Source organism: Monomorium pharaonis, chromosome 8, assembly GCF_013373865.1.
Source record: "Monomorium pharaonis isolate MP-MQ-018 chromosome 8, ASM1337386v2, whole genome shotgun sequence".
Classification (NCBI taxonomy): domain Eukaryota; kingdom Metazoa; phylum Arthropoda; class Insecta; order Hymenoptera; family Formicidae; genus Monomorium; species Monomorium pharaonis.
In genome coordinates, this window is record NC_050474.1 from 17,491,870 (window position 1) to 17,519,864 (window position 27,995).

General features: G+C 28.7%; 2 protein-coding genes across 2 annotated transcripts; both read left to right on the top strand.

Moving 5' to 3' along the window:
• Positions 1 to 3,513: 3,513 nt before the first annotated feature.
• LOC105833015 (glucose dehydrogenase [FAD, quinone]-like) lies at positions 3,514 to 5,860 on the top strand. The gene is made up of 2 exons (XM_012674406.3): positions 3,514 to 5,367; positions 5,564 to 5,860. Exons 1-2 carry the CDS (start codon positions 3,568 to 3,570, stop codon positions 5,714 to 5,716), a joined length of 1,953 nt encoding a protein of 650 aa, XP_012529860.1. The 5' UTR covers positions 3,514 to 3,567; the 3' UTR covers positions 5,717 to 5,860.
• Positions 5,861 to 14,572: 8,712 nt separating this feature from the next.
• Positions 14,573 to 27,522, top strand: LOC105835374 (lipase 3). Its single transcript, XM_036291290.1, has 8 exons — positions 14,573 to 15,326; positions 15,982 to 16,183; positions 16,627 to 16,741; positions 18,281 to 18,527; positions 18,619 to 18,777; positions 19,517 to 19,601; positions 20,241 to 20,401; positions 25,544 to 27,522. Exons 1-8 carry the CDS (start codon positions 15,168 to 15,170, stop codon positions 25,694 to 25,696), a joined length of 1,281 nt encoding a protein of 426 aa, XP_036147183.1. The 5' UTR covers positions 14,573 to 15,167; the 3' UTR covers positions 25,697 to 27,522.
• The last annotated feature ends 473 nt before the right edge of the window (positions 27,523 to 27,995 follow it).

Below are 27,995 nucleotides of genomic sequence, written 5' to 3' on the forward strand. Positions count from 1 at the left end.
AGCTGATATATATACAGTGTTTATGTCGTATGCATGATGAATAACGTCAGAGTGTTTGAGGCTTTAGTTAATGCCATCTGTTAATTTGTCATAATTTTTGCTTCAATAATGAATAACGATCGGCGTAGTAAGCCGTAAATGACATCGTGAAAAAAAAAATTAAAAATACATGGGCTTTATCGTCGTTCAGATGGATCGATTGTTTACTTACGAGATGATACGGTTTTGTTAATTTTACATACAGGTACAAACAGATACCCGAGAAACGAGCTGTTATTTGGCGTTAAGTTAAGTGTCATCAAAGGTGTCATTTTGACGTCAGAGTACAACAAATAACGTGAGCTTACTACTGGGTAAATGTGCACATTTATCTTTTATCAGACTAATAATCTAATAAAAAAACTAAAGACTAAAAGAATGGCCTTTTAATGTTACGTCAAAATAAATCGAATAGCTGTATTCTTTACAACCCTTAATTTAAAAATTGCCAAAGTAAATTCTTAATATTAAGCATACGACTCAAAATTTCGAGATTGTCTAAGATTAATAAACTAAAATTTATTAGACTAAAAAATTCAAATCAAAAACAAGTAACACGTTAATATTTATATTTATATTCATTCACTTTATTTTACCCATAGAAAAATTTAAATTAAAGATAAGAATATATTAAAGGCCAAATAAGACGTCACACTACATAAGTGGTAAAAGAAAATAAATGTTTCAATAAATGTTTTAATTGTGTAAAATTTTTTTGCACTTGTATAAATATCCCATTGCGTTTAAAGTTACAAAAATAGAAACGTTATTACAATGCTTCTATTTATATAAATTTGAAGTATTAGTTTTAATAAAATTAAGTTGCTTTGTCCTGCATGTTTATTTACAAATTTAATTAATAAACGCGCAATTAAATTTCTTTCGTTAAAATAACGTGTAATATATATAAAAATATGATGTATTATATTAAAAAATCTGGATTTTATTTCATAATCAGTCAAAATGTTTTATATCTCACATATTCTTTTTCAGCCAAATTCTAAATTTAAATTTCCTGATTAAACGCAGTTTACTTAAAATTAATTGCGGTTAAATGATTATAATTATAATACTCATAAATCTTACAAGTGTTTCGATGTTATTGAGGAAAAATTAATTTAAAATTGCGTAAAGAATTTCGATCAAAAACATTCGATTATTTTGGCACAATCTTTATACGTCAAAAGGTATCGTCTATATAATTATGTAAGACTTTGATTCGTTGCGTGTTATTTACAATTATTTATTGGCTGGAATTAATGTCGGCACCTGAGAAAATGAGAAAAATTTAATGTCAAAATGTTAATATTTTTATCTTTAAACATGTGTTATACGTTTTATTATTACCGAATAAAATGATTTAATTCATAATTATTGTACCTATCTTTTGCTAAACCACTATCAAATAATCATGTTTTTTTTAAATAATATAATGATTATGTTTGTACATTAATTACAGCCATTACAGCAATTACAGCCAATATAAGAACCAATTATAAACGATATTTGCTTTATCTAAATAAGAACATTTTTCTTTAAATATAGATATACAGAATATTTTATAACATCTGAACTTAACTTTAAAAATAAATTTAGGACATAGAAAAGATATTAGAAAGTTCATATATACTAAAAACTAATTCAAATATCAAAATATAAATAATTCTTTGAATATTGAAACAAAGGAAAATACTAAGCATTTATTTGTGCATTTTATTATGTTATAATTTTATTAGGATAATATTATTAAAATAATAATTATCTAAAATTATAAAATTATAAAATTTATTTGGTAAGTTACGTTTTATAAGTTTTAAATGTCTATTTTCTATCTGTTATATAACATTAATAAATGTTGCCCCACAGTTCTATTGGGAATTTGAGCAGCATGGAAGCAACAACGGCAGAAATGATGTATGGTGAGACACTCTGATTGTCGGGTCAATTTCTGAGTCGACAGATGGCGGACGACAGGGATGACGCTACCGATTTCGTGAAAGAACTCAGAGACAAACTCAACGAATTACAACCGATACAAGGATCACGGCACTGAGAGCGTAAAACGTTTGTGTACAAAAATCTATCAACAGCTGATCGAGTATTCGTTCGGCACGACGCACCAAAGTCGATACTCCAAGCACCCTACAACGGGCCGTATCTCAGTGGTCAGCCGCAGCGAAAAGAATTTCGTCGTGTTCATTAATGGCAAGAATGTGACTATTTCCATAGATCGAGTGAAACTTGCGTGTAGAACACAAGGAAAATATGCCCGAGCGGAACAAAGAGGTGCGAAATAACAACTCAGAACAAAAGACGAATGAATCGACCGCCTCAAGACCTACGGAAACCAGGACGAGAACAAGTAGAAGGGTCCGTTTCCCGGAGCGTTTTCAGGTAGGACTTTACCCAATCAGCAAAACAATATTAAACAATATAAACTAATATGTAAAAGTTTGTGCGTGGAGATTATGGAACTCAGATTCACGCAAGTGGTTTATAACCTTGAATGCAAACAATGTAACTTTTAACACGTCAAATGCATGCACACATTACCTTAAATATTAAATTTAATTATATTATTTAAAAGCTATATACAAGCCCTTGAAATTACAATAAAATTAAAAAATTAATATCTAATATATTTTTTAAGATAACAAAGAATACACAACTAAAAATTTTTAGACTGCATGTAATACTGAAATGCAGTTTTAACCTTCTGCAGACCGACATACATGTTTTTGGTCGACTTTTAAATTTAAGAGATTTTTTTTGTCAATGATACGTGGTTGAATGGCGAAAAAGGTTGTAACACTGTCGAATCCATAAATGGATCTAGAAAAAAATGACAACCCTTAATTACAGTTTTTTTACTAAATACTGTTAGATATTATTAAAATAATTGTCTAACATCATTGTAGAATTCGTAATTATCGCTAAACGCTATACTGTGTTTAAGTTAATAGTCCAGTTTTTAAGTATTATTATTTTACAACAATTATGCAAACTTCAAAATTAAATTTTTTTAAATATTAAATAATATTAAAGTGCCGACATTCTTACGAAATCTGTTCAAAGAACAAATACGATCTACAAACAACAGAATTACTTATCTTTATTATCATTGATAATAATTACGTTAATAATTATTATTAGTAATAATTAGTAATAATAACGTCAATCGTCAGAAACGTCATCATTTAAAAAATTCCAACAATAGATTGTGAGAAAATATCAATAAGCATTGACAATAACCTAAGATAACATTAAGAATGCAAGTACAAGCTTAAATATGCCACATTTTTTGCTATAATTGAATTTTAGGATTTAATTATGTTTTTTTTTGTCTCTCGTGCCATCGCATTGCATTACATTGCACATAATTTTTGCAGTTTATTGCGTTTATGTAATGGACATTTACGCATACAGTGACACCTGAAAAACATAAACCTAAATACAGGTATATATGCCAGGCACATTCAGATTCTCTGTTAGAGCGCCCCACTCGATACGTTCAATAACCAATTGGAGATGACTGCAAATAATCCAACGCTCTTTTACCTTCTCAGTGCCGTTGTTGTAATCATTCCGTTGCAATTGGATGCACAATTGTCACCGAAACGATACCGCAGTGTTTACGGCAATGACGTTGGCGGACACGAGTTAAAAAATATATTAGAGCTAGGCTTTGGAGCCTTAAACTTCGTACAACAGGGCCAACGTTATATGAATCAAGAGATATCAGATACAATCCCACAGTTCGGAGCCGTGTACGACTTCATAGTAATTGGCGCCGGCACGGCCGGTGCTACGATAGCCGCGAGACTGAGCGAGATTCATCAAGTTGAGGTATTGCTGATCGAAGCTGGATCTAACGAGAATTTGGTCATGGACATTCCGCTTTTAGCTTACACGCTGCAACTAAGCGATGATATTAATTGGAAGTACAAAACAAAATCCTCTGATAAATACTGCCTCGGTATGACCAACAACAGGTGTAATTGGCCTAGAGGCAAAGTACTGGGCGGTAGCAGTGTGCTAAACTACATGATTGCAACCAGAGGCGCTGCTGAGGACTATAACCGATGGGCTGAGATGGGAAATGAAGGCTGGGCTTACAAAGACGTTCTCAAATATTTCAAAAAGCTGGAAGCGATAAAAATCCCAGAGCTAAAATCGGACAATATTTATCACGGTACTCGAGGACCATTATCTATCTCTTATCCACCATTTCATACGCTAATAGCAGAAGCTTTTTTAAAAGCTGGCGAGGAGCTGGAGTATCCACTGTTGGATTATAATGGGAAAAATATGATAGGGTTCTCGTATGTCCAGACCACAACCGTGAATGGTACTCGTATGAGTAGCAATAAAGCATATCTACATCCCGCAAGAAATCGCCGGAACCTTCACTTGACACGCGAAAGCATGGTGAGGAAAGTGCTGATCGATCGTCGTACGAATCGAGCAATTGGCGTGGAATTTATCAAACATAATCAAATTATCCACGTGTTTGCAAGCAAAGAAGTGATTTTGTGCGCGGGCGCAATCGGATCACCACAATTATTAATGCTGTCCGGCATTGGTCCGGCTAAACATCTTAGCGAGCTCGGGATTGATATTGTTCAGGACTCACCAGTTGGCGAAAATCTGATGGATCATTTAGGTTATGGAGGGCTGACATGGACAATAGATGAACCGGTAAGTCTCAAAATGTTTGACATCATAAATCCCACTCATCCATATGTAAAGGATTTTCTAACGCGACGATCAGGACCACTTACGATCCCGGTTGGATGCGAGGCCTTCGCTTTTATCGACACTAAAAATTTAAAAAACCGGAACGGTTTGCCGGATATTGAACTAATACTTATCGGTGGTGGAATAAAAGGAGATATTCTTTATCCGACCGTAATGGGTTTCAACAATCGAATGCGTCAGATATGGAATAAATATAACAACAATTACACTTGGAGCATACAACCGATCTTGTTAAAACCAAAAAGCCGTGGACGGATAAGACTACTGGCCAATGATATTAATGTTAAACCCGAGATCGTTGCAAATTACTTAGACGATCCAGAAGATGTAAAGACGATAATTGCTGGTATTAGAGCTGCAATAAGCATCGGTCAAACAAAAACTATGCAAATATTTGGTTCACGACTATTAAACGATACTTTACCCGGATGCGAAAATTACAAGTATGACTCCGACGATTATTGGGAATGCGCGGTAAGGACGGTGTCTATAACCTGCTATCACCTTTCTGGTACTTGCAAGATGGGATCGAGAAAAGACCCGACTGCTGTTGTCGATCCTAGATTAAAGGTATTTGTTGAAAAACTCACTATGTAGTGTTATTCTTAAATTTGAAACAAATATTCCTATTATATTAACAGACATATATGTGTGCGCGTGTGCACGCATACACGACACCACACACACACACACACACACACACACGCGCGCGCGCCGTATCAGACGCACATTTGATACAAAATTAAAAAATTTATGTATATTACAGGTAATTGGTGTTCAAGGACTACGAGTAGCAGACGGTTCTATCATGCCCGAGATTATATCGGCGCACACAAACATACCTATCCATATGATTGCCGAGAAACTGGCAGATATGGTCAAAGAAGACTGGAAATATTTGGACAAATCGCGAACGTAATTTATTGTGATATCGTATCAATAAAGAAAATAAACTTTAATAAAAGTATATAATTTATAATGTATAAAAGTAAAAATTTAAATCAGTTTTCGGGAAACAGACATTGCGAAAATACTTCTATAATTATTATTATAAAACGGTTAATATTTAGACAAAATAAATTAATGTCTTTTTAAATTAAATTAAAGTTAATAACTTATAGAATTAATTTAGTTAAAAGTTACAAGAATAAAAAACTAATTTATTCAAAATTTGCGTTAAGACTTAAATTAAATTTTAATTTTGAAAAGCATTATTTATATTAAATTAGAATAATATAATTTTTTAAAATTAGTTTATTTTAAATATCACAATAATTACAATATAGATCATCAAATAAATTTAACATTTTATTGGTAAAGTTAATTTATGTGTAAAATAACTAAGTTGCAATTTTTTTATATGGAAACGTATCTTTGTTTTTAACGTAGATAAGATACTTCATAGATTTACGTATTTTTTGTTTTACAAATTTCTAACTTAAGAAACACATTAGTAAGGTAAAGTTTAAAAACCTAGTTAGACATTATTTAAAAGTAATTAACAAGAAAACCCACGAGAGTATTCCCTTATAATTTTGGTAAGTTTTTAACATGTTGTAATCTAGATCAAAATAAAGAACACGTATTTTTTATACATGTCTTTTCGCACTTAGAAGAAAAAACACACCGTAAAAAAAAAAGTTTTTTCAAAGCAAATATCATGAAAACTGTAAGGAAAAAAAAAATGTTTTTCATAAGAGTTGAACAGCTTGAAAAGCACATTACTATTATAACTTTTCAAGTCATTCAACTGTTATTAAGAATATTTTTTTTATCTCTTATAGTTTTTATGATATTTGTTTCAAAAGAAAAGTAGCAATTTTTTTTCAAATGGTATTTTATTCCTTAAACGTTCGAAAGAACACGTATAAAAAATATACATATATCCGTTATTTTGATCTAGAGTACAATATATTAAAAACTCATCAAAAATCGAAGAACATTTTTGTGAGTTTCTCTGTAAGTTAAATTAAAAATAATTAACTATTTAATTATTTATTGAACTATTTACTTAACTATTTATTTTTAACTTATCGTGTAATTTTTAACTTTTTAACTAGTAATTATCCAACACTAATATTTGTAATAAACTTGGTTTAAATGTGATAACATTTTTTAGATAATTTAATATACAAAGGGACTTTACCACGCACACTGATAGAAAAATATGTTGTATTTGTAACTGTAATTGTATAGTAAAATAATTATAATTAGGAATAACATTTTTATAGTAATTATTACTATAATATTAGGAATAATAACTATATATTTATGGTAAATGCTTATAATGATCATTATATGGTACAACTAACTGTGTAAAAATCTCCATTTTGGTTATAGCAATCATATCATAAGTTGCATAAACTAATATTATGGTTATGAGAACTATAATATAGTTTAAACCAACATAAATTTATAGTCCATTATTTTACTATGCAATTATAGTTACAAATACAACATATTTTTCTATCAGTGCAGTCGCCTCTACCACAGATTTCAATAAAATTGTTTATCTGAATAATTCTTAGTAAAAACTTTTTATTACCCAGATAACATAGTGTTTTCTTAAAGAATTCATAAAGTAGTCTTCCTTTTTGAACAGTAATTCCTGAGGAATTCATAGAAGAATACTTTAAAAATAACGTAGGAAGTTACATGCACCATGATTCGAATTCCTCAGGACTTCTTAAAGTATTCATATAGAATTACTTGTTGGAATTTCTCAGAACTTCTTAAAGTATTTATTAGGACTTCTCCAAGTAGATAAACGGAATTAAAAAATTTATTTTCAAGATTTCTGATAAATGTTCCGATTTTTATAATATTGGAACGTTTCTCAGAAAAATTTAAAAAATAAAAAATTCTGATTAATTTTGTAAGAGAAAAAAGATTATATCATGTTTCAGCCAAGCCATAGTCGTACCTGTTAAAGCATGTTTAATTTCTGTAAAAACGGTCACCCATTCAAGTGTTAACCATCGCCAACGTTGCTTGACTTCGAAGACCGTACGCATCCTAACGCCCCGTGATGATCCATGAACTCTTCTTGTTTATGCATACATATTTATCAATATTTTGTTTTGTTAATTATATATAGCGCATTTCGTGTATAAAAGTATAAATTAGCATTTATTAAGCAATATATAATTATAAAAATGTAATTGAGATTATCCAAATACTCGAGTAATTTCTGATGAATACTCAAAGTATTCCAAATAATAAATCGCGAGGTATTCATTGCAATGAACTCTTAAGGAATACTTCAATGTGAACTCATTGCGGCTAATTCCTCAAGAATTCTTTATGTATTCATTTTTCTACTTCGCCAAGTATTCTTTAAAATAACTTCTTTAAGAATTTCTATTCATCTCTGTGTTATCTGGATAAGCAAATGAAAAAAAGCGTATTTTCAAGAAAACCGAAGTAATATAACATGTGTGTTATATTACAATTATATTATTGAGTGGGAAATTACAACTAACAAGCACGTTATATGTAATTTTGTGTTGGCTGGGAATGTTATTGAATAAAGTATTTATGTACCATATGGATTTTTGACTTTTTACGCGATATTCACCAACATCTCTTCCTATTTACAACGCGTGAAAGACGCTGCTTTACCAAAATACAATTAACATATACATCTCTACAAAAGATCCACGCTGTTCGTTTTCAATGTTTTTGCATTATCTAAATAGCGACATAAAATTGAGGGGCAAAGCCCCTCCCCCTGTACCCCCTTCCCGTATTTTTTTCTAACCTAACTCAAACATTTCAAATTCACTATTTGATCACAATTTCAAATCTAATGTCGCAAACCCTTATGGTAAAGTACAAGCGTGGACGTCGTTTTGCTCTGTAAGCAGGAGGGAGTGGAAAGTTGCAAACTCAGCTGATATACTCCTATACTAAATAATTATGTGTCTTATTTATGAAACTTTTTTTGTTAATAACTTTTTAACGAATCACGAGCTAAAATCTTTTCAAGGTCACTCGGGAGGATGACAACATATGTCAAGGCCAAGGTTATCGGGTCGGTCCCTTGACCGGTATGTTTACCTTCATTGAATATATCTCATGTATATTCTATGTATTTACATTAAATGTATGTATGTACATGCGATATACATTGACGTAGATACATTTATAGATGTACACAGAATATTATATAATTCGTACGTAACATTTGTATATGCATCCCAATAAACATTAAAAAATCCAATGTATGTTTTATGTATGTCTTATGTATATACATATACACAGTAAAAAAATTTGTGTTTTCTTATTAAAAAATATTTTGGTTAAAATTTTTCTGTCAAAATTTTACATATTTGCTTATTACTTTAACATTTGTTAACATATTGCTGTTGTGTTAATTTAAGTGAGGTGTTAAATTAGAATAACTGAAAAAAGTGTAAAAGTAACATAATGTATTTTTAATTTTACATAATAAATATTTAATTAAAGTTATATTTATTATATTTTGGTTGAAATTTTTATTCTGGAGTGTAAATTACTTTGTCTTTGTCTTCTTACATCTAAAATCATAAACCTTACAAAAAACCTTATCAATCAATTAATTTTATGTTGGACTGATTTGCCTCAATTAACTATACACACAAAATTTTTATCGATGATCCTGGGACAATCGAGTGGATTTTGTTTGCCTACATTCCCAATTGCCTACAGCTTCGTTTACACATAAATTTTGTAAAAGTGCCCGATTGCCTACATGTTACATGTTACATGTATTATGTTGCTATTAACATATGCTTAATATGTTAAATTAACAGAAAAATTTTTGTGGACAGTTTGGGACAGGCAACATCTGTTAAATTTAACATAAATTTTTTTACTGTGTATGAATATTTCATATTAAATGTAAATATATACAAAGAATGTGAAAAGTATTCTTTTCACTACCACCGCTACGTGGCGTTTTCTTGTGAATGAAGTGCACTTTTTAGTGAATAAAAAGGGTTCACCAAGCTTTGAATGCGAAAGCAAGATTTTTTCATCAACATATTATACTAGACTGATATCAGTATATAAAAAGGATCAAGAAAAATAAAGACAGAATTATGAAAACTTTTATTTAAAAAATAATATGTTTAAATTAAATTAAATTTATTTTGAATAAAATTGACAAAAAGACTCATTGAGAGAAGAATTACAATACGAGCACAGTATTGAACTAATATGCAATACATATTTTTTTAATATATCGTATAATTAATGTAATATATAATTACTTTCTCAATAATTGCTAATATTTAGAAAAAAAGCAGAAAGTTATTAATAATTATAGATAACTTTTCTAACAAGGTCTTAAAAAACCTTTTTAATAATTTCTTAAAATTATAATACTCCTACAAGAAAATATTCCCAAGTATCACTCTAATTTCCAATTGAAATTTCGCTCTCTCATAAAGAATTTCTGATACTAAGACAAAAAAATATTTTTGACATATTTAATATTATTATAACCTCATGTGCAGTATACAGCTAGTCAAACTTGATCGAGGTCGATAATGTAGAGTCATTTATGCACATCGTTAACCAAATTTTGTATGTATTTCTTTTGTAGATTTGGAAATCCTTTTCCAAAATTAAAATTTATGTATTAATGTCAGCTTATAAATTGAATTTCATACTAAAAATTAAAGAAAAATATTCAGATTGCTCTTTTTAGACACGAAATTTTCGTACTCATTAAACTTTTTTATTAGAATGTCTACGCTCAATCTGAAAGCGTAGTATTGTTCCTAAATGTTTGCTCTACTTGGGCCCAGGCTTGATTTGTGCGTACAAGGTCTAAAATTTTTACATCAGACACATTTTGTTACGAGTTGACGCCAGAAACCGACAATTAAAAAATTTTTTGTCGTTTTTCCTACAAAATTGTTTTGGCCTGGCTTTGTTATCATCTATACTTTAATTCTGGAGAAGGATTTTTAATTCTGTAAATGCAATTAAAAGATTAGTGAGAAATAAAATTATCGGGACAACTTTAGCATCCCCTTAAGATTAAGTCAATAATTTCTATTCTTCGTCCTCGGATTAAATAAGATTAACTTATTATCTTGAAACAAATGTAACATATATCAATTTAAGCTTATTTTAAGAAACGTCGTCGTTATTGTCGTCGTCGCCCGGCATCTGGGACAGATAATGAGGATTTGTACTGTTGCTTCTCGTGCAATAGATGGGTTATGAGTTGGCACGGACACGAATATTGACAAAAAGTGCGTGATGACGTGCGCAAGATTAATGGCCCGTTGGTTTTTAGTTTCTGACGTATGTTTATATATGCATATTACATCGTAGAAGGAAAAAATTTGAAGATTAGTATAACATTATGTGTTATACAATCAAATAAGTACATTACACAAAATTTTCATTTTTTTATAGAAATAAGTATTCTGAGATAAGTTAATACTATGTGTTGTGTTTTATTTTTATTACATTAAAAAAAAAGAGAAGGAAGAAACTTTATTTGGAATTAAAGTAAAAGAGAATAGATACAAAAAAAAAGAGTGGACAAGAGAGAGAGAGAAAAAAATTTGAAATAGTTAAAAAATAATAAGAAGGAAAAGTAAAGAAGTAAAATAAAATTATTTACACATGTAAAAAAGTTATAATTATTGTGTGCTAAAAAAGAGTGTTAGTGTTAAATGAGAGAGAGAGAGAGAGAGAGAGAGAGAGAGAGAGAGAGAGGGAGAGAGAGAGAGAGAGAGAATAACATTATGTAATATCTACACATGTATGTATGTATAGATATACATATAAGCATGTATGTATATGTGTGTGTATATATTATATATATGCATGTGTGTGTGTGTGTGTTTATCTCCCCGCCCCCCCTCTCTCTCTCTCTCTCTCTTTCTGTGACAGCAATGAATGACTGATAACAAATTAATGCTGACACGTTACTATCAAATTGCCGTTGTTAAACGTAAAATTTATATGTTGGTGGAGTTCAACCACCATAATGTTGTCTTACTTTGTACCAAATTAGTCTAAATTAGTTGCTACAATGATTGTTAATTATTGCTACATGACTGCCAAGACATTTAGCAATCAAAGTATTTACAACATTACAGCTGTCATTAAACTGGAATTATCTCGTTCAACAATAATAAACGTATAGAGGAAAGTCATTTATATTGAATTCGCTTTCTTAAGTGAGCTCCCCTTATTTCCCTAAATTAAATATTGCATTATATGAATACTTATAAAAATATCATCTGCTTATATAATTAAAAGAAATAAAAACCCATAGTTTTGTACATTTATAATTCATATATTCAGCTTTTTCTCTACTACAATCAAAAGCTTTATAAATAAAAATAAAATTTGTACAATATTCTGTTGTAAATTTCATAGTTTAAACAATAGTGAGTATATTATTGGTAATATTACATCATTTTACATGTTTATAGCTGTCTAAAGTCATTTTGTACATATTTTTCTCTTTTGTATTTTTTCATAATACATACAAAACATAAAATCCTTGTACCTAAACTACAATGTAACAAAGTTATTTTTGTTTAACAAACAAAATATAAGGATAACAATTTATTGTGTCACATTGAGTCCTTCTATGTCCCTTGTTAAAAAATATCCAATAACATCTGCTTATAATTGTAAAATCATTATTAACCTGTCTGGCTCGTTACTTTTCCTTTTTTTTGTTGTTCAATATATTAAAATATACCTTTTTTGTTCAGTTTTACAGTTTATTTTATAATTATATATATAACTTTTTTTTACTATGGCTGTATCTAAATTTACGCCGTAAATGTTATCATTACCGTTTAGTTCAGTCAGAGATCCACTTTTTTAAACACCCTTTTCGGCTCATATTGCAAAGACATTAATTACTACAAAATGTGTAACATTATTTATAGTTTTAAAAGAGCCGCTTTTTTTCAAATCGCTGGAAAAAGAACCAAAAGAAACCCGGGTTTCTTTCAAAAAATTGGTTTTTTTAGAAAACATTACTGCTTGCTGTATATATGCGAACAGAAATGCCTGACTATACTAACTATACTAATTCCAAGAGGTTTCTGAGTGTATATTTCTCTTTTCACATGTTTTCGTATTGGAAAAAAAGACACATTCTGAACTAGCGCAGTTAGTGTAACCAGACGTTATTGTTTACGAGTGTATGTTGCGCAAAGAATACGATAGCATCTCAAATATATCAGTAAGTGGTTTATGTATGACTACAAATTAAAACTAATTTTAACACATTATCTCGGGTTTTAACCAAGAACATTAATTGCGAATGAATAACTATAATTAACACGTGCCGAACCAAAATTGTATATAATTAAATGGGCAATCAGTGTAAATCATGCTAAAATAATTGATTCGAGTTTTTTTCTCAATTTTAAATTAATTTTTTTAAAACATCAAAACACTTAAGAATAACGATGACAATATTATAATTAAATAAATTAATAAAATAATAAAATAAAATAATAAAATAATAAATATGTTAATTACAAGTAAATTGCGTTTTTATTGGAATTTAATTTGAGATTTTATTTTAAGGATATGCGATATTAAATATTTGCACTAATTGAAAAATAAAATCCAAGTTTCCAAATTTTTCAACATGGTACATTTATATTTTACATAAATGTTACATTTATATTTTACATGTTGTTTTGCCTCCCAAAAATATGTATTCTGTTATGTGACAGCATTGTTCGTCATATCGATTGCGAAAGCTCAATACACGTGAGACTTAGAATATTGTACAGTGCTCCGTTTTCTCGTCTATGTTTATATTTTCTATGTTTTCGACCGACGAACGTGAGTATGCGAAATCGGAGCAGGAGTCGTTACTTGTAAGCGTGCGAGTACGGATGTAGACTCCATGGATTCTCAGAGGAATCAAGAATAAAGTATTCGATCTTTTCAACTATAATATCTTTCTCATTAATTCACTACGACACACTACACTATTTTTATCGATTTCGGACACATGTGGAATATAGCAGCTAGATATTATTAGAACTCAATTTCAAATTTATATGTATAGAATGTATTACAAACCGTAATCGATAAAAATTGATATTAATTGTAAGCACATGCACAATGATATTTATACAGGTGTAATAAGCTTTTTCATTTAAAACAAAATTCACGGAACGCCTATTTTCTTTTGTTATCGTGTGACGTCTTATTCGATTTTTTATATTTTTACATTTACTACATAAAATATTTAATCAACATAAATATAAATATTTGTGCGTTACTTACTTTAGATTATTTATTCTTATAGCTTATTAATTTTAGACAAACTCTCTGTGTCTCAAAAATATATAAACTAGTTCGATATATCTTTGATACTATGGATTTGTTTTGGCAATTTTGAAATCAAAGATTGTAAATGATACAACTATTTGCAATTTATTTTGCAGTTAGACATATTTAAAGGGACGGGTTTTGGATATTAATTTTATAAATTTTACTGAATGGTATTTTATTTGCCTTATTATTTTTTCTTTTTTAAATTTAATTTTAATTTGTCCCATTTTTAATAATATTTACCAACGTTTCTCATGTAGGCAATTTTTCTTTTTTAAATTGTTTTAATTTCTTTTCCTAGAAAAATAATCATATTTTGTATAATAACAATAGCAATATTAAAACTCTACGTTTTGTTTTTAATAAGTCTAAACTTTCTTTAAAAAAAAAAAGTTGTGATTTACAAAACTTAACAGTTTCTTTTTCAAAAAAAAAAAATATATATATATATATATATTTTAAGAAAAAAATCTAATCGCAAAAGTAAATTTTAAGACAAAGAATTGTTACGTATGTGTTAAAATTGTAAACTTCTCGATCCTTTTAAAATATCTCTAGACATACTTGTGCTTAAAAGATCAAATTTTTTTAGCGTTTACTACTTTTATTAAATTTTTAATCTAATAACAAATTAATGCACACATATTCAAATGACATTATTGTCATTATTTTAAAATAAAAAAGATAACTTTGACAACATTTTAATGCCAAAATGATGACAAATAACGTCAGTAGATTACCTGGGTGTTCTGTATGCACTTATATGCGAATTGTCTGTGAAATACTTCATAAGCAAATAGCCAATCCGCTTGCAAAGCGATAAGACATGGACCTGTATCTTTTCTTCGCGATTTTAATTATACCGATCATTATTCATTAGTGAAGCAAAAATTGTGATAAATTAACATGGGACATATGGATAAGGTCACATAAAGCCCAAGAACTCTGACGTTACTGATACACACATAAACTGTATATACATATAAATATGCCTTAAGTTTATTTTACTTTTTCTGATTTGATCGGCCTATGTACAAGAATCTCAAACCATGTTGCTGCCGATATTTCTCATCTCTATCATAATATCCACGAACGCTGGATGGTTAGATAGCCTGACAGATAAAATACCAAGATTAAATTCATTAGAACAAATACCAGAAATCTCGAATCTGTTACCTACAGTTCCTGAGGATGCACAACTTACCACGGTGAGTGAAATCACTTAATCCTTTTTTAAAAGTAAATTTAAGAAATAAATAAACAGTAAATTGTAGAAAAGTAATTTTTATTATATTCAAAATATGTATTTTTTAAATAATTTTTTTTATATTTCTTTTGTATTTACATTAATAATAAACAAATTGTTGACACACAGAAAATAAATACATAAAATAAATAAATAAAATATTTTTTTATTTTTTAAATTTTATACAGGTTGTTTTATAGTATGTATATATACATAAAACAGTCAGTATTTTAAAAATTCAGAAATATAGTACTGTTTACATGTTAAAATATTAGTAGAATTATATATGTATGTTTGTATATCTTAATACTGATTTACTGTAACTGATTTATAAATTTGTTCCATAAAGTTGTTATTTCTTAAACTTATTTCAAAAAATATGTTTATATTTTAATTATTTTAAATATTTTAAATCTTGCGCGCACATACACACACACACACATACACACACAATCACACACACACACACACGTCAATACATTTAAAAAATTGTTTTGATAAATTTTTATTAAATTTATATTTTAAGTTAAATATTAATATTATTATAATTAAAGTTTTATAAATTAAATAATTATTATTATACATTATATAATTTATATTATTATTATTATATACAGTTGGATCTGATAAAGAAATATGGTTATAATGGTGAGTTGCATAAAGTAACTACTTCCGACGGCTACATTTTGGAACTACATCGGATAACAGGACGAGCTAATTCCATTGATTCAAATGTACAAAAACCTACTGCGTTTGTGATGCACGGTCTTCTTTGTGATTCATCAGTTTGGGTAATTTCTGGTCGTGAAAAAAGTTTAGGTAAAAACCATGATATGTAAAAAATGATAACACTTTATTTTGCAAGTAATAAAAAATATTGTTGCATAAATGTTATTCATATACATTAATACTTAAATATAAAATGGCTTTCTTTGATTAAATATTAAGAAATATTTAAAAAATATTAAGAAAAATTAAATTACCTATTCTAATTATGCAACAAAAAAATTAACAGTTTTATGTGTATGCGTAAATTTATTTTTATTTATTTATTTATTAAATAAAAGATTAAATAATTTCTTAAAGTAAAATATTAAAAGGTTTTTTTTACATTATGTTTAACACTAACATGCTTTAATTTAAAACTGACAGCACAATTCTTACATTATTTCGGAATTTAAACTTGCAATTTTTATATTGTATTCAAATAAAGTTAAAAAGAAAAAAATTTTTCTTGTATTTCATATTGCTATTGCTTCTAGCGTTTATTCTGGCGGATGAAGGATACGATGTATGGCTCGGCAACGCACGTGGTAACATGTATGCTCGTAATCATACAAAACGCAGAATTAAAGACAACGATTATTGGAATTTCAGGTGAGAATTGATGTAATGTAATTGCAAATGTGTATATCATAAAAGTAATGCATAAGTAAAACATGAAATAATCACGACACATTCGCACACTAAAGATATATAAAATTGAAATTATCGCAGTATTATTACTGTATCATAGTAACCTCATTGAGTAATAAAATTGTACTGCAAAAATATTAATACTTTCAATCTATAATAAGGTAATAGAAGCTTAAGTTTAAACTTTAAGCATATAGGTCACTTGAACACAATTGTTTTATCTCTTTAACTAGCGTACTAATCATTCTGACTTCTGAAGAATATGATAAAATTTCGTAATAGTAATGACATAATTGCAACAGGTGTTCATAATTATATGATTATGACAATGTCTATATAAACGTAGATAAATATAGATAACAGCAATAAATCAAAGTAAAGATAAAAATCTTTTTGTGTGTTTTACATTTATTTATCTCCATCTTAAGACCAAGTGAGGATTAATTTCTTTTCAATAATAGTATTGAACTTTGCAATTATTGATCGACTAATAATTACAAAAATTGAAAACCGTGTTGATAAAATATTTTTCCTATAATTTCAAGATTTTATCAAAAACTCAAGATAAAACTTGGTTAAAGAAATAAAGTGCTAACATATTTTCGTAGAAATAAAATTGTTCTAAATAATAATAAATAAAATTAGTTATTATTCTTTGTGATTTATTAAAAAATAAATAAGAATTTAATTAAGAGAAAAATGTTAAATCCGTATCTATGTTAAAAATTTATTTTATTAATAATATCTCATTAAAAAAAACATTAATTATCTTTGATTATTCGATTACGACGTTTATTATTCGTTAACGACCACAAGAAACATTTTTCAATATATTACTGAGATTATGTAAAAATCAATACCTTTTTTTTTTATAATTAAAAATATAAAAAATAAGAAATTAACACATTAGATATGAAATAGTCACAAATATCAAACTGCTATTTTTTTTTAAGTTTTACCTTGAAAAAAGTTGGTTATCAAATTTCTAACAGATGCATTAATTAGTTTCTTTATTCCAGCCGTGTAATCAATTTTTTAAAAGATAAATATCGCGCAGTAATAAAATATTTTGTTTTAAATATTTCATAAATTGTGTGCTTCAAATTTGTTTCACACGCACTGTATTCACAATGATTTTTCATGAAAAAATAATTTGCTGGACAAAGATTTGGCTTAAATATACTGAAGTAATCGGTGAAATGTTTATTTTAGAGAAGTCGTATTACATAGATGGTATAAAAAATTTAGAATACCAGAATAAGTTTATCGAATTAAAAGAGAACAATAATTATATTAAAAATAACAAAATGCTATAAATCATAAATTTTCGTTATCAGGCTGACTTTTTAAACTACCTTCGTATAAAAGCTGCATGCATGTACAAGATCGATAATAATTTATATAATAATAATTAAAATATTATAGCAAGAATATGCTATTTTCTGATCTTTAATATATTTTTTTAAAGCAAATTATGAATATTTCTATTATATATTGTAGTTGGCACGAGATTGGCACGCGTGATCTTCCAGCGATGATAGACTACATAGTGAAGACTACAGGTCGTAAAAAGATGTTCTATATAGGACACAGCCAGGGTACCACTTCCTTTTTTGTCATGGCATCGGAACGACCTGAATATCAGGAATATATTGAGGAAATGTACGCTTTGGCTCCAGTCGCTTACTGCGGTAGAATGAAAAGTCCCTTTTTGCAGTTGATAGCACAGTTTTCCGTTAGCGTTGACGTATGTGTTATAACTCCTAATTAAAAAAAAATTACTTCTACTGATCTCAAATATTTCTAATGTTTTTGACAATCTTCATGTGCCATTATAGCTTTTCTGGAATATAGTTGGCTATCACAAATTCGATCCTAACATCGACCTCTTAAATGCAATTGAACAACTGGTGTGTGCGGAAAAAGCTGTTACTCAAGTGGTGTGCTCAAACGCTATGTTCCTAGTGACTGGATTCAACTCTAAACAACTTGATCCGGTATGCCTTTAATTCCAGTGTATTTACTCGTAGCATATATTATTTTTCAAGCTTTTACTTGTTTTATTTTTAAGCCTCTTATTTCAAATTCAAACATTTTTTAAATTATTCTAAGTAAGATGATTAAATTTATCCTTCGACTATATTACTTTATGTTATATTATTTTATGTTACCTTCGAACTGTAAATCGCGCCGGATGCAATTTTTTTATTTTAAGGTAAAGAAAAAAATTCATGAAGTATCTGTTAACATTATAATTGATAATGTTATAATGTCATTTTGTTATACAAAATTGCTCATTAAATATTTTATTTTTAATAGATTCTGGAATATAAACAAGAAAAAAGATGATTTTTACAAAAATATATTACTTCTTTTTCTATACAGAGAGAAAAAATATTTTTAAAGTTTTTCACTTTAATTAAAAAAAAAAATAGTGTTAATCGGTATCTGCAAAAAAAATTAAATTATTTAAAGTGTGTGTGTGTGTGTGTGTGTGTGTGTAAAGTGGATAAAGTATAGTATATTATAATATAGTAGTTTAACAAGCAATATATAATAATTGTTTATGTAAAAATTCTTACTACAGTATTTTTAATTACAGTAATGTTAAAACAGGATTATGCAACATTATTATTTTAATTTTAATTAACTAGGAATAATTATTATAATTTCTATTAAATTTATAACAACATTTATATTTATTTATTTATTTATATTTATATTATTATCTTCTAGGCTCTTCTACCTGTAATCTTAGGACATGTTCCTGCTAGTACAGCCACGAAGCAACTTATGCACTATGCGCAACTTATTAAATCTGGTAATCTCCTAATAATAATTTTATCATTACTACGCCTATTAATAATAATTTTTACATATATGCACTGATTCTTTTATCACAAAACTTCTATATAAAGATACCTAAATACAAAAGCATAAATACCCGTGAAAAAACATTTTATATAGATTTAACGTAGATTTAATATAAATTTTATTAAAATTAAATAAGATACTAATAAGGTTTTAATAAAAATTTTATAAGAATTTATAAGATTTTAATAAGAATTTTATATAGTTTAATATATAATAAATATTTCTTTCGTTTGTATGTATAATAATATATAATAAATATTTATTTTGTTTAATTCTTATAAAGACATTTAATAAGACTATATAATACTTAATATAGATCTGTACATAATTAAAATTAAATATTTATACAGTTATAATTAAAAACCGAGTTCTTATTAAAAAATATGATAATATTATATATATTTTAGCCACTGTAGAATATATATACCAGTGTAAAATAATGCAAATAATCTAACTTGCACATAAATTATGTATAAAGATCTGTCTACAAACACGCGCATATTATATCGCATATAATATCGGAATATTCATCATACTCTCATTATATTCTTTAAACTCATAATAATAACAATAAATTTGTCAACAGGAACATTTTTGTTACCGGGAAAATTTAAACAATACGATCATGGAATACTCAACAATAAGAAGATATACGGCACATTAAATCCACCGACATATGATTTGAGCAAAATCACAGCACCAGTCCATTTGTATTATAGTGAAAATGATTGGTTATCAAATGTCAAGGTTCGTATATATTTATATACAACAATTTACTTATTTTAAATATCTCTAATGCTCAAGTTAATTAGAAAATCTTTGTATTTATTGTTTTAATCACAATTGCCAGTGTTTTACCGACTTTTCTAAAATTGATGGAAATATACTACTATCCAATTTAAAAAACATTAATAGAAAATGTCTATATGCTTCTTAATAAAATAATATATTATGTAACAAGGGCGTAAAATCGACTTTTGTGCAGGAGAGTGGACCCGCACGTTCACACGCATGAGTGCAAAAGGCCGTTACGCCCATGTTGCATACCATATTTTTTGTCACACATCGATATGTAGTTTCTTGAGATTCTCGGCTTGGATTCTCGGAAATTGACAGGTCAGCCAAAGTTAGGCTCGCGAAAGCGACGAAATGTCATAGAGTAGGGAATTTTGGCTAAAACGTGGTCATAAATCGAGAAATTGTCAAAATTGCACAAAAATCGATTTTACAGTCAGTTTATTTTGGGGTCATTGATTACGAATCCGACGTGTAATTTTTAGAAAACAAAATAGCGGCCTCAATGATGGAGCGAATCATCAAATACTTATTCAAATTGATTGAAAATTAATATCAATTTTTGAGCTTGTTGATTAAAAATTAAATTCAAAAATAAGAAAATGTTAAATTTGTGTACAGGCAGAATTTATTGTTACATATTTTTTTTTACTTATAAACTAATTCGAATTGGAATCGGAATCCTCTTCAAAATCAGTCGAAGTTACGTCTGTATCCGAAGTTACGTCTGTATCTGGTCTTGACAGTAATTCTATTGCTTCAGGCGACAATTCCTTCACTTTTTTTTTAGGTAATTTTCTTAAACTTAATATATAAGGATTCGACGACACCAACAGCCAATTCAAAACATCCTCCATTGTTTTTTCACGTGAACATTTTTGTGAGAATCTCTCTCGATATTTTTTAATGGCTTTATTCCTGGCTTCCTGTGCTTCCTCCGATAGTTGTCCAATTGGTAAAAGAGCGGAAGCTATTACCTGAGGTGAATTAACGTGAATTAACAGTTTATGAACTGTAGTTGACATATTGTACCACGGATATTCAGATACAAACATCCTCGCGGTTTCTAGAGCATATTCCTTGTAGTCATTTACATTAACATTGTACCCAATTGAAATGGCTTATAGAATTATATGGAATCTTTTAATAATCTCTCTTCGTTTAAACCAGTTATTAAAGTAGTTATTTCGGATTTTGCGAAAAAGCATCGAGCAATATTTTCGTCGTTTGTGCCATATCCAGGCTTCGGGCGATCTACTATAAGCCCCAATTTAATTTTTAGACCTTTCTGAATGTTTGCTTTGCGTTTGCTAACTAGTTGTTTCTCGTCCTCTGCCTGTGCTTCGCACTTTTTGAGACTGAGTTTGTAAGAAAGATGCAATAAGCACTCAAACATACGAATCCATGCATGCAACGTGGACATCCCAAAACGTAAATTGGTTTCATTTACTTCTCTTTTCAGTATTTTGTCAATATCGTTAAAATCTTTTGATGTAGCACCACACAGATAGCATTTCAAAGCAGAAGTTGCAGACGTGACAGCATTACACACTTTTTTGTCAATCACGGTAAACAGCATTCGATAATTGACTGTCACTTCTACCATGTATCACGATTTTAAGTGGTTCTAGTACGGTAATCTGCTGTTCGATAAACTCCACTTCATTTACAGTAGGTTTTACACTCTCATTGAGGAACTGTAATCTGATAGGTCGACAGAAGCGAGGAGACGAAGGCCTCGGATTTTTCCAAATAATATTATTAAGTGCTTTGTTACTTTCGACAAATTCAAGTTGTAAAAGAACAAACGATGCTAAAAATATATTTACATCTGAATTACCTTCGTCACTAAACTCTTGTTTATATTCGCTTTGACCGGACCTTTCGTCGCATCCTCATTTACAAATTAATTCCGCTTTAATAACTGTTTTTATATCCAATGATTTTAAAGCTTCTCTCTCAGTAAGAAGAAGACGTCTGCATGTGTGATCTAATAAATCTTGTAACTTTATATCTGCACTATTTTCAGTAATAGTAACACTAATCGAGGTAGATAACATAATTTCTTGGCCGCTCGCACTGCTTCGTAATTCGGATATAATCGACAATTATTTTCCTTCATCGATGACCTGATGACATTGTATTGTTTTCTGGTGAGCTTAGCTTCCACCATGATCGAGAGAGCTAAATCTGCAGATAGTGTAGTTTCGACTTTCGCTTGGAATGCCGTTCTGTAACGTGAAGCTCTCATTGGTGAGGTTGTTGTAACATCTTTGACAACTTGTGCTGGATCTAAATTTCCGGAAGAGCGAAGGCTCATTTGCGTTGCATATGACGGGTCTTCTGTTGCAAAACTTCGACGGAGTTCTTCAGTTTTCCGCCGTTTTGATCGCTCACTAAAAGAACTAAAGTCCAGCGAGAAACGACCGCGGATGCTTAATTTATTTGACGTATCTGGGTATGTAGGAAACGACATGTTTTCTTCCAGCTACTTCTCGTTTTTTTTTTTAAGAAAGTAATTCACATTCCTCTTCGCCTCTTGCCATTTTATGCGCAGTTTGGAGAAGAGTTTGGACATAACGGATTTGGCATCCGAATGAATTTGAATGGAACGGTTACTGCGTTTAGACAACTCTTGTTCTAAATGTTTAATTTGATTGTTAAACACGTGGCTTAGGCAATTCTGCACGATAAAAAATATCTCTCTTCTTGTATAAGTTACTGATAGCTGATTTCTAGATTCTGTAAGAAATGCACATTATATATCATAATATATTATACAAGATATTAGTATTATAACTCAAGATAAATTCAAATTCTGAATACCGATTCTGAAAATTTTGTTCGTATTTAGTAAACACCTTATATAAGACTTCAGCTACGTTAACTTTTACGTAAACCGGATTTCAAACACAGTCTCTCTCTATTGTTGTGAGCAAACCGCGTACAGATGGAGCTAAGTGGGACTACCTGAGATGTCGAACACGCACCACCGGGATCTTTTTGAAACGTATACACTTTTAAAAAAATCGTACAAGGCTAGTAGATATTAGTAGCTGATTATTGTAAATTTTAATTGCTGATAGTAAAAAAAAAACGAACACGGGATCTCGCGGGATATACAACTAAAAGTTCTACACGAAGTAAATGTTAATTTAGAAAAATAGAAGTTCTTTAAACTGTTGATTACGCGTTGTAAAAAACACGGTAGGCGTTGTTTAAAAAATATTAATAAGTAAAATTCTACATACCTCCAGGAAGAGCATCCATTTTCCAAAACTTAATTATCACTTTTATTTAAAAAGTCATTAACGTTCAAAGTAGACTAAAAATATATATGAAACGCGTGAGAGACGTGTGTTACTGACGAAGGTCTACTTTCAACTGACATACCTGCTCGACCTAAAGTAGTGGAGATAACGGAACTAAGGGCAACAGAATTCTATCCGGAGCACAACCCTTCATCGATTACAATAAACCCCAAATCTGAACTTCATTTTTAAATTTTTTTATTCTGTTTATATATTTTTTCATAATGTTGTATGAAATATGAAAATATCGTAAAGCAGTAAATCAATACATTTCTCTGTTATTGACAACGAAAAGAGATTATAGACGTGTAATCTGTCTTTTTCATAACATAATTTTATTTCAAATAAATTGTCTATTTTCTTAAACAAATTTCCTTATAGTTCTTAAACTTTTTTATTTCTATTTTTATTTTTAATGTATGAAGAGAAAAAGTTGGTACGACCTTAGATGTGTGTGACTTCACATAATTTTTTTTAAAAAGAAATCTATATTTTTTTGTGTGAAACTTTTGTCCTTCGAAATATTCCTTGAAAATTTTACCTTTTTAGTCCTCTGAAGAAATATCTTGGAGGACAAAAGTTTCACACAGATGATTAAATGAGTCAAACAATGGTTCAGAGACTAGCCAACATAATTCTGCTGGAATAGAAGCTCGTAGCCAGATGAGAAAAATGTATTGCAGTGGCAGAGGACTACATTAAAAAATAACACAAATAATTTCAATTCATCTCTCATGGTTTATCTCTTTATAAAAATTAAATCAGTCTACATATTTACTGGACGTTCTTTGTAGCTATAACTTTGAAACATGATCAGATAGAACACACGTTTTTATGAATTTTTTTTATTGATTTAATATCCTTTATCTGGTAAAATTTATTTTATTTTACAAGAAACACCATGTATATATTTCTTTAAAACATTAACTTTTAAGAAATAAAGTCTAATTATAAGTGGTACGTATTTCCATTCAAAAGTTTTCTTATTATATATAGCATGTATTTCAATCGAATATAATTATAATACAAAAGCATTACAAAAGTAATAATACAAAATAGTAAAATTTAATTAAAATAAAAAATTTAAAGTTAAAAACTTGGCTTTGTTAGACTTCTAAATATAAAAAAATAGTAAAAGATCGTTTAGATTAATTAAATTTATTATCAAAAATGATCGTACAACTTCAAAAAAAATAATATGTATGTAAAAATTAGCTGAGGTAGATAAATGATTAACAAATACTGTAATATGTTTAAATATTGCATTTAATCAATCCACCGACAGAAGCAGAATTTATAAATTCTATACAACAGCTAAAATTCTAGCAGATACATTAATTAGCAATACATTTTGGTTGTGGCATCAAGAAATCTGTCTATATCAGTAAAAAAAATTTTTGGGTGATATTTAAAAATTATTTTTAATGTTTTCTTTATTTAGTCTAGTTAAATTTTTTTACCTTAAAACATTTATATATATATATATACTTTTTTTTTTTTGACATAATTTAAAGATTTTTATACTTTTGCTAATAAAAAAGAAACATTTAAATTAAGAGTTAAATAAGAGAATTTTTTAATATTACTTTTTTAAGAAAAATTAAAAATATTACTATTTGTGGATTCTTTTAGTACATATAACAGTTTTTTTTTATTTTTTATTATTAAAGAGCACATACTTGGCACCCTTTTTTACTATTTTTTAATCATTTTCCTTGTTTACATAAATGTATTTACATGTTTACATAAATTTTTATTTATATTATGGTTCTCTCTTCTATAGGATGTAGAAAAGTTGTACAGCGAACTAAGCAATCCCTCGGGTAAGACCATAATAGCAGACAAGAAATTTAATCATGTAGACTACATGTGGGCTACGGATGCGAAAAAGCTTGTGTACGATCTGGTCCTCAGTGAAATGAAGAAGAAATTATAATGAAATGTCAGTATCTATTCTTCGGAATTCCTAGGATAATTAATCGACGAAATTTAACGAGAGATTTTTGCCTTTCTTGACTGAGTCGACTGCTATTTTGTCTTAAGACAAGACGTTTCCGTCTTACATTATTTGATATATACCGGTTTTAATTATTAGTCTCTTGTAAAGAATCTAGTGTATGTAAGATAAACTATAGATTTCAAACGCGAATATCAAACGCAGCCATAGTCATTTATTATCTAATTTAATACAGAAAATGCATACAGTAATACACTCATGGACGGTATTAGTTTACTGTACGCAATTGTGCATGCATTTGTATTATACGTACAGCTTCTCTTTACAATTTCATGATATTGAATTTATTAAATAAGATTTATTAAAATCAGGACTTGTGCCTTTTCTGTTTTAAATTACGAAATATGAATCCACAAAACTTTATTTATTTATTTTGTCCTTAAAGGTTTAAGACAATCTCGATCTAACCATAATGACACGACAATAATTCAATATTTATATATGATGAAAATCTACTTATGTGACATTTCCGTATAAGAAAACAGAATTAAGACAAAACAATTTTGTTCGAGCTATTTAGAATATATTGACGAGCCTGAGAAGGCCAGCGCGATACTGGCGAGCAATTGTATTATTGTATTATATTTTCGACAAAGACCTCAGTCGGAATCTATCCGTCGAGAGACACACACGCAATAAAGAGCACGTAATTTAAGTAAGATATTCTATTCTACTATCTCTGACGGTATTTTCTTATACTTTAACTGAACGGCTACATTATTCCTGTCCGATCCACTCGAGATAAATGCATTATTCCTAATTTAACAAATTATAACGACGGGAATCAACAAATTTAAAAATCGAAACCACTTATCAACGTGTAATTATGCAAACCGTCACATTCCTTCTTTACATTTAAAATAATGAAACATATAGATAAGGTAAAATAGGATCCTCCATATAATTTATTATATAATACTATTATACATGTATATGTTTAAGTAAATATATATGTTTAAATAAATTCTTCATATTTAATATAATTCAATACATATATATGTACATGTTAATATATATTACATTAAAAGTTAAAGAATCTTTCGCAATTTACAAATAAAAATTATAGAAAAAATGTTTCGTGAGCGTACATGTGTAAAGAGAAGAGTCAGGTAATACTGGTGTTTTATTTTTAAACAGTAGGGAAACCTGCAGCCGATTCTAAATAATAAGAGAGGCGCAACCAATGTAATAGTTACTGATTAGTTGGCGCCATTTTATCTACGAGCAGTGAAAGGGATCTATCTTAGTGCTTTCTGTTTTGAATGAAATATAATTCCAGTGTGAAGTGACTAATCGAATGTCTTTTGCTTTGGAAACAATACAATGTCGATTTTATGTCTTTTCGACATTATTTTTCACTGAAACCGTTTTTTATTATTTCTAAATTCTAAGTACTAAATTTCTAAATCTATGTGTTCGTAAAATTATGGAATACAATAAATATTCTATACTTGAATGTCTTTCTAAGTTGACGCTTATATCGTTAGACGATAGCCATTTTCTCTCCTAGTAACTATATATATTCGTGCAATTGCGCCTCTCTTATTACGATTTATTGTAATGTGATGAGATATGTAGAAATATGTAAAAATGCATGTAACAGTATTCTAGTATCAACAGAAATTATGTATCAACGTTATCTCTCTGTAAAAATATATCGACTCTATATCATTATACTTTGTTATGCTCCTATAACTTAAACTTAAACAAAATCTAAAAAAAATAAAATAAAATTATGAACAAACTATGAAGTGTCTTTTATTAGATGATATATAGCAGTATTTATAATACCGTTTGAAAGATTTTGCAATAACATATATTGCAAATAATAAATATAAACATTTGAAAATTAGGTCTCAAAATTAGTTTTTCTCTTTCCTTTTTCTTTAACATGTTTTTGTATAAAATATTTACAAATTAATGAATATAAGATTTCTTGGAATTTCATCGCGTCTAACGAGCTGATTTCCACTCGTGCGACATAATACGCATCGTTAAGCTGCACGAGTAAAAATTAGCACTCGTTAGACGATAAAGTTTGTAATCGTGGAGTAAACAGAAGATAAGGAAGAAAAGAATTTGATGGATGAAGGTAGAATGTTAAAATACTCGACGACTGTGTAGAAAAAAATAGCTTGAAATTTACACATATACAGAAAGAGAGAGAGAGAGAAAGAGAAAGAGAAAAATAAGAATAGGAATGGTCACATTTTCATAG

Excerpts from the sequence above, each read along its gene's own strand:
- LOC105835374 (XM_036291290.1), top strand. The coding sequence starts at position 15,168 with ATGTTGCTGCCGATATTTCTCATCTCTATCATAATATCCACGAACGCT. Across the intron at positions 16,184-16,626 it reads TGGTCGTGAAAAAAGTTTAG|CGTTTATTCTGGCGGATGAA; the intron begins GTAAAAACCATG and ends TATTGCTTCTAG. Across the intron at positions 19,602-20,240 it reads TGCGCAACTTATTAAATCTG|GAACATTTTTGTTACCGGGA; the intron begins GTAATCTCCTAA and ends ATTTGTCAACAG.
- LOC105833015 (XM_012674406.3), top strand. The coding sequence starts at position 3,568 with ATGACTGCAAATAATCCAACGCTCTTTTACCTTCTCAGTGCCGTTGTT. Across the intron at positions 5,368-5,563 it reads TTGTCGATCCTAGATTAAAG|GTAATTGGTGTTCAAGGACT; the intron begins GTATTTGTTGAA and ends TGTATATTACAG.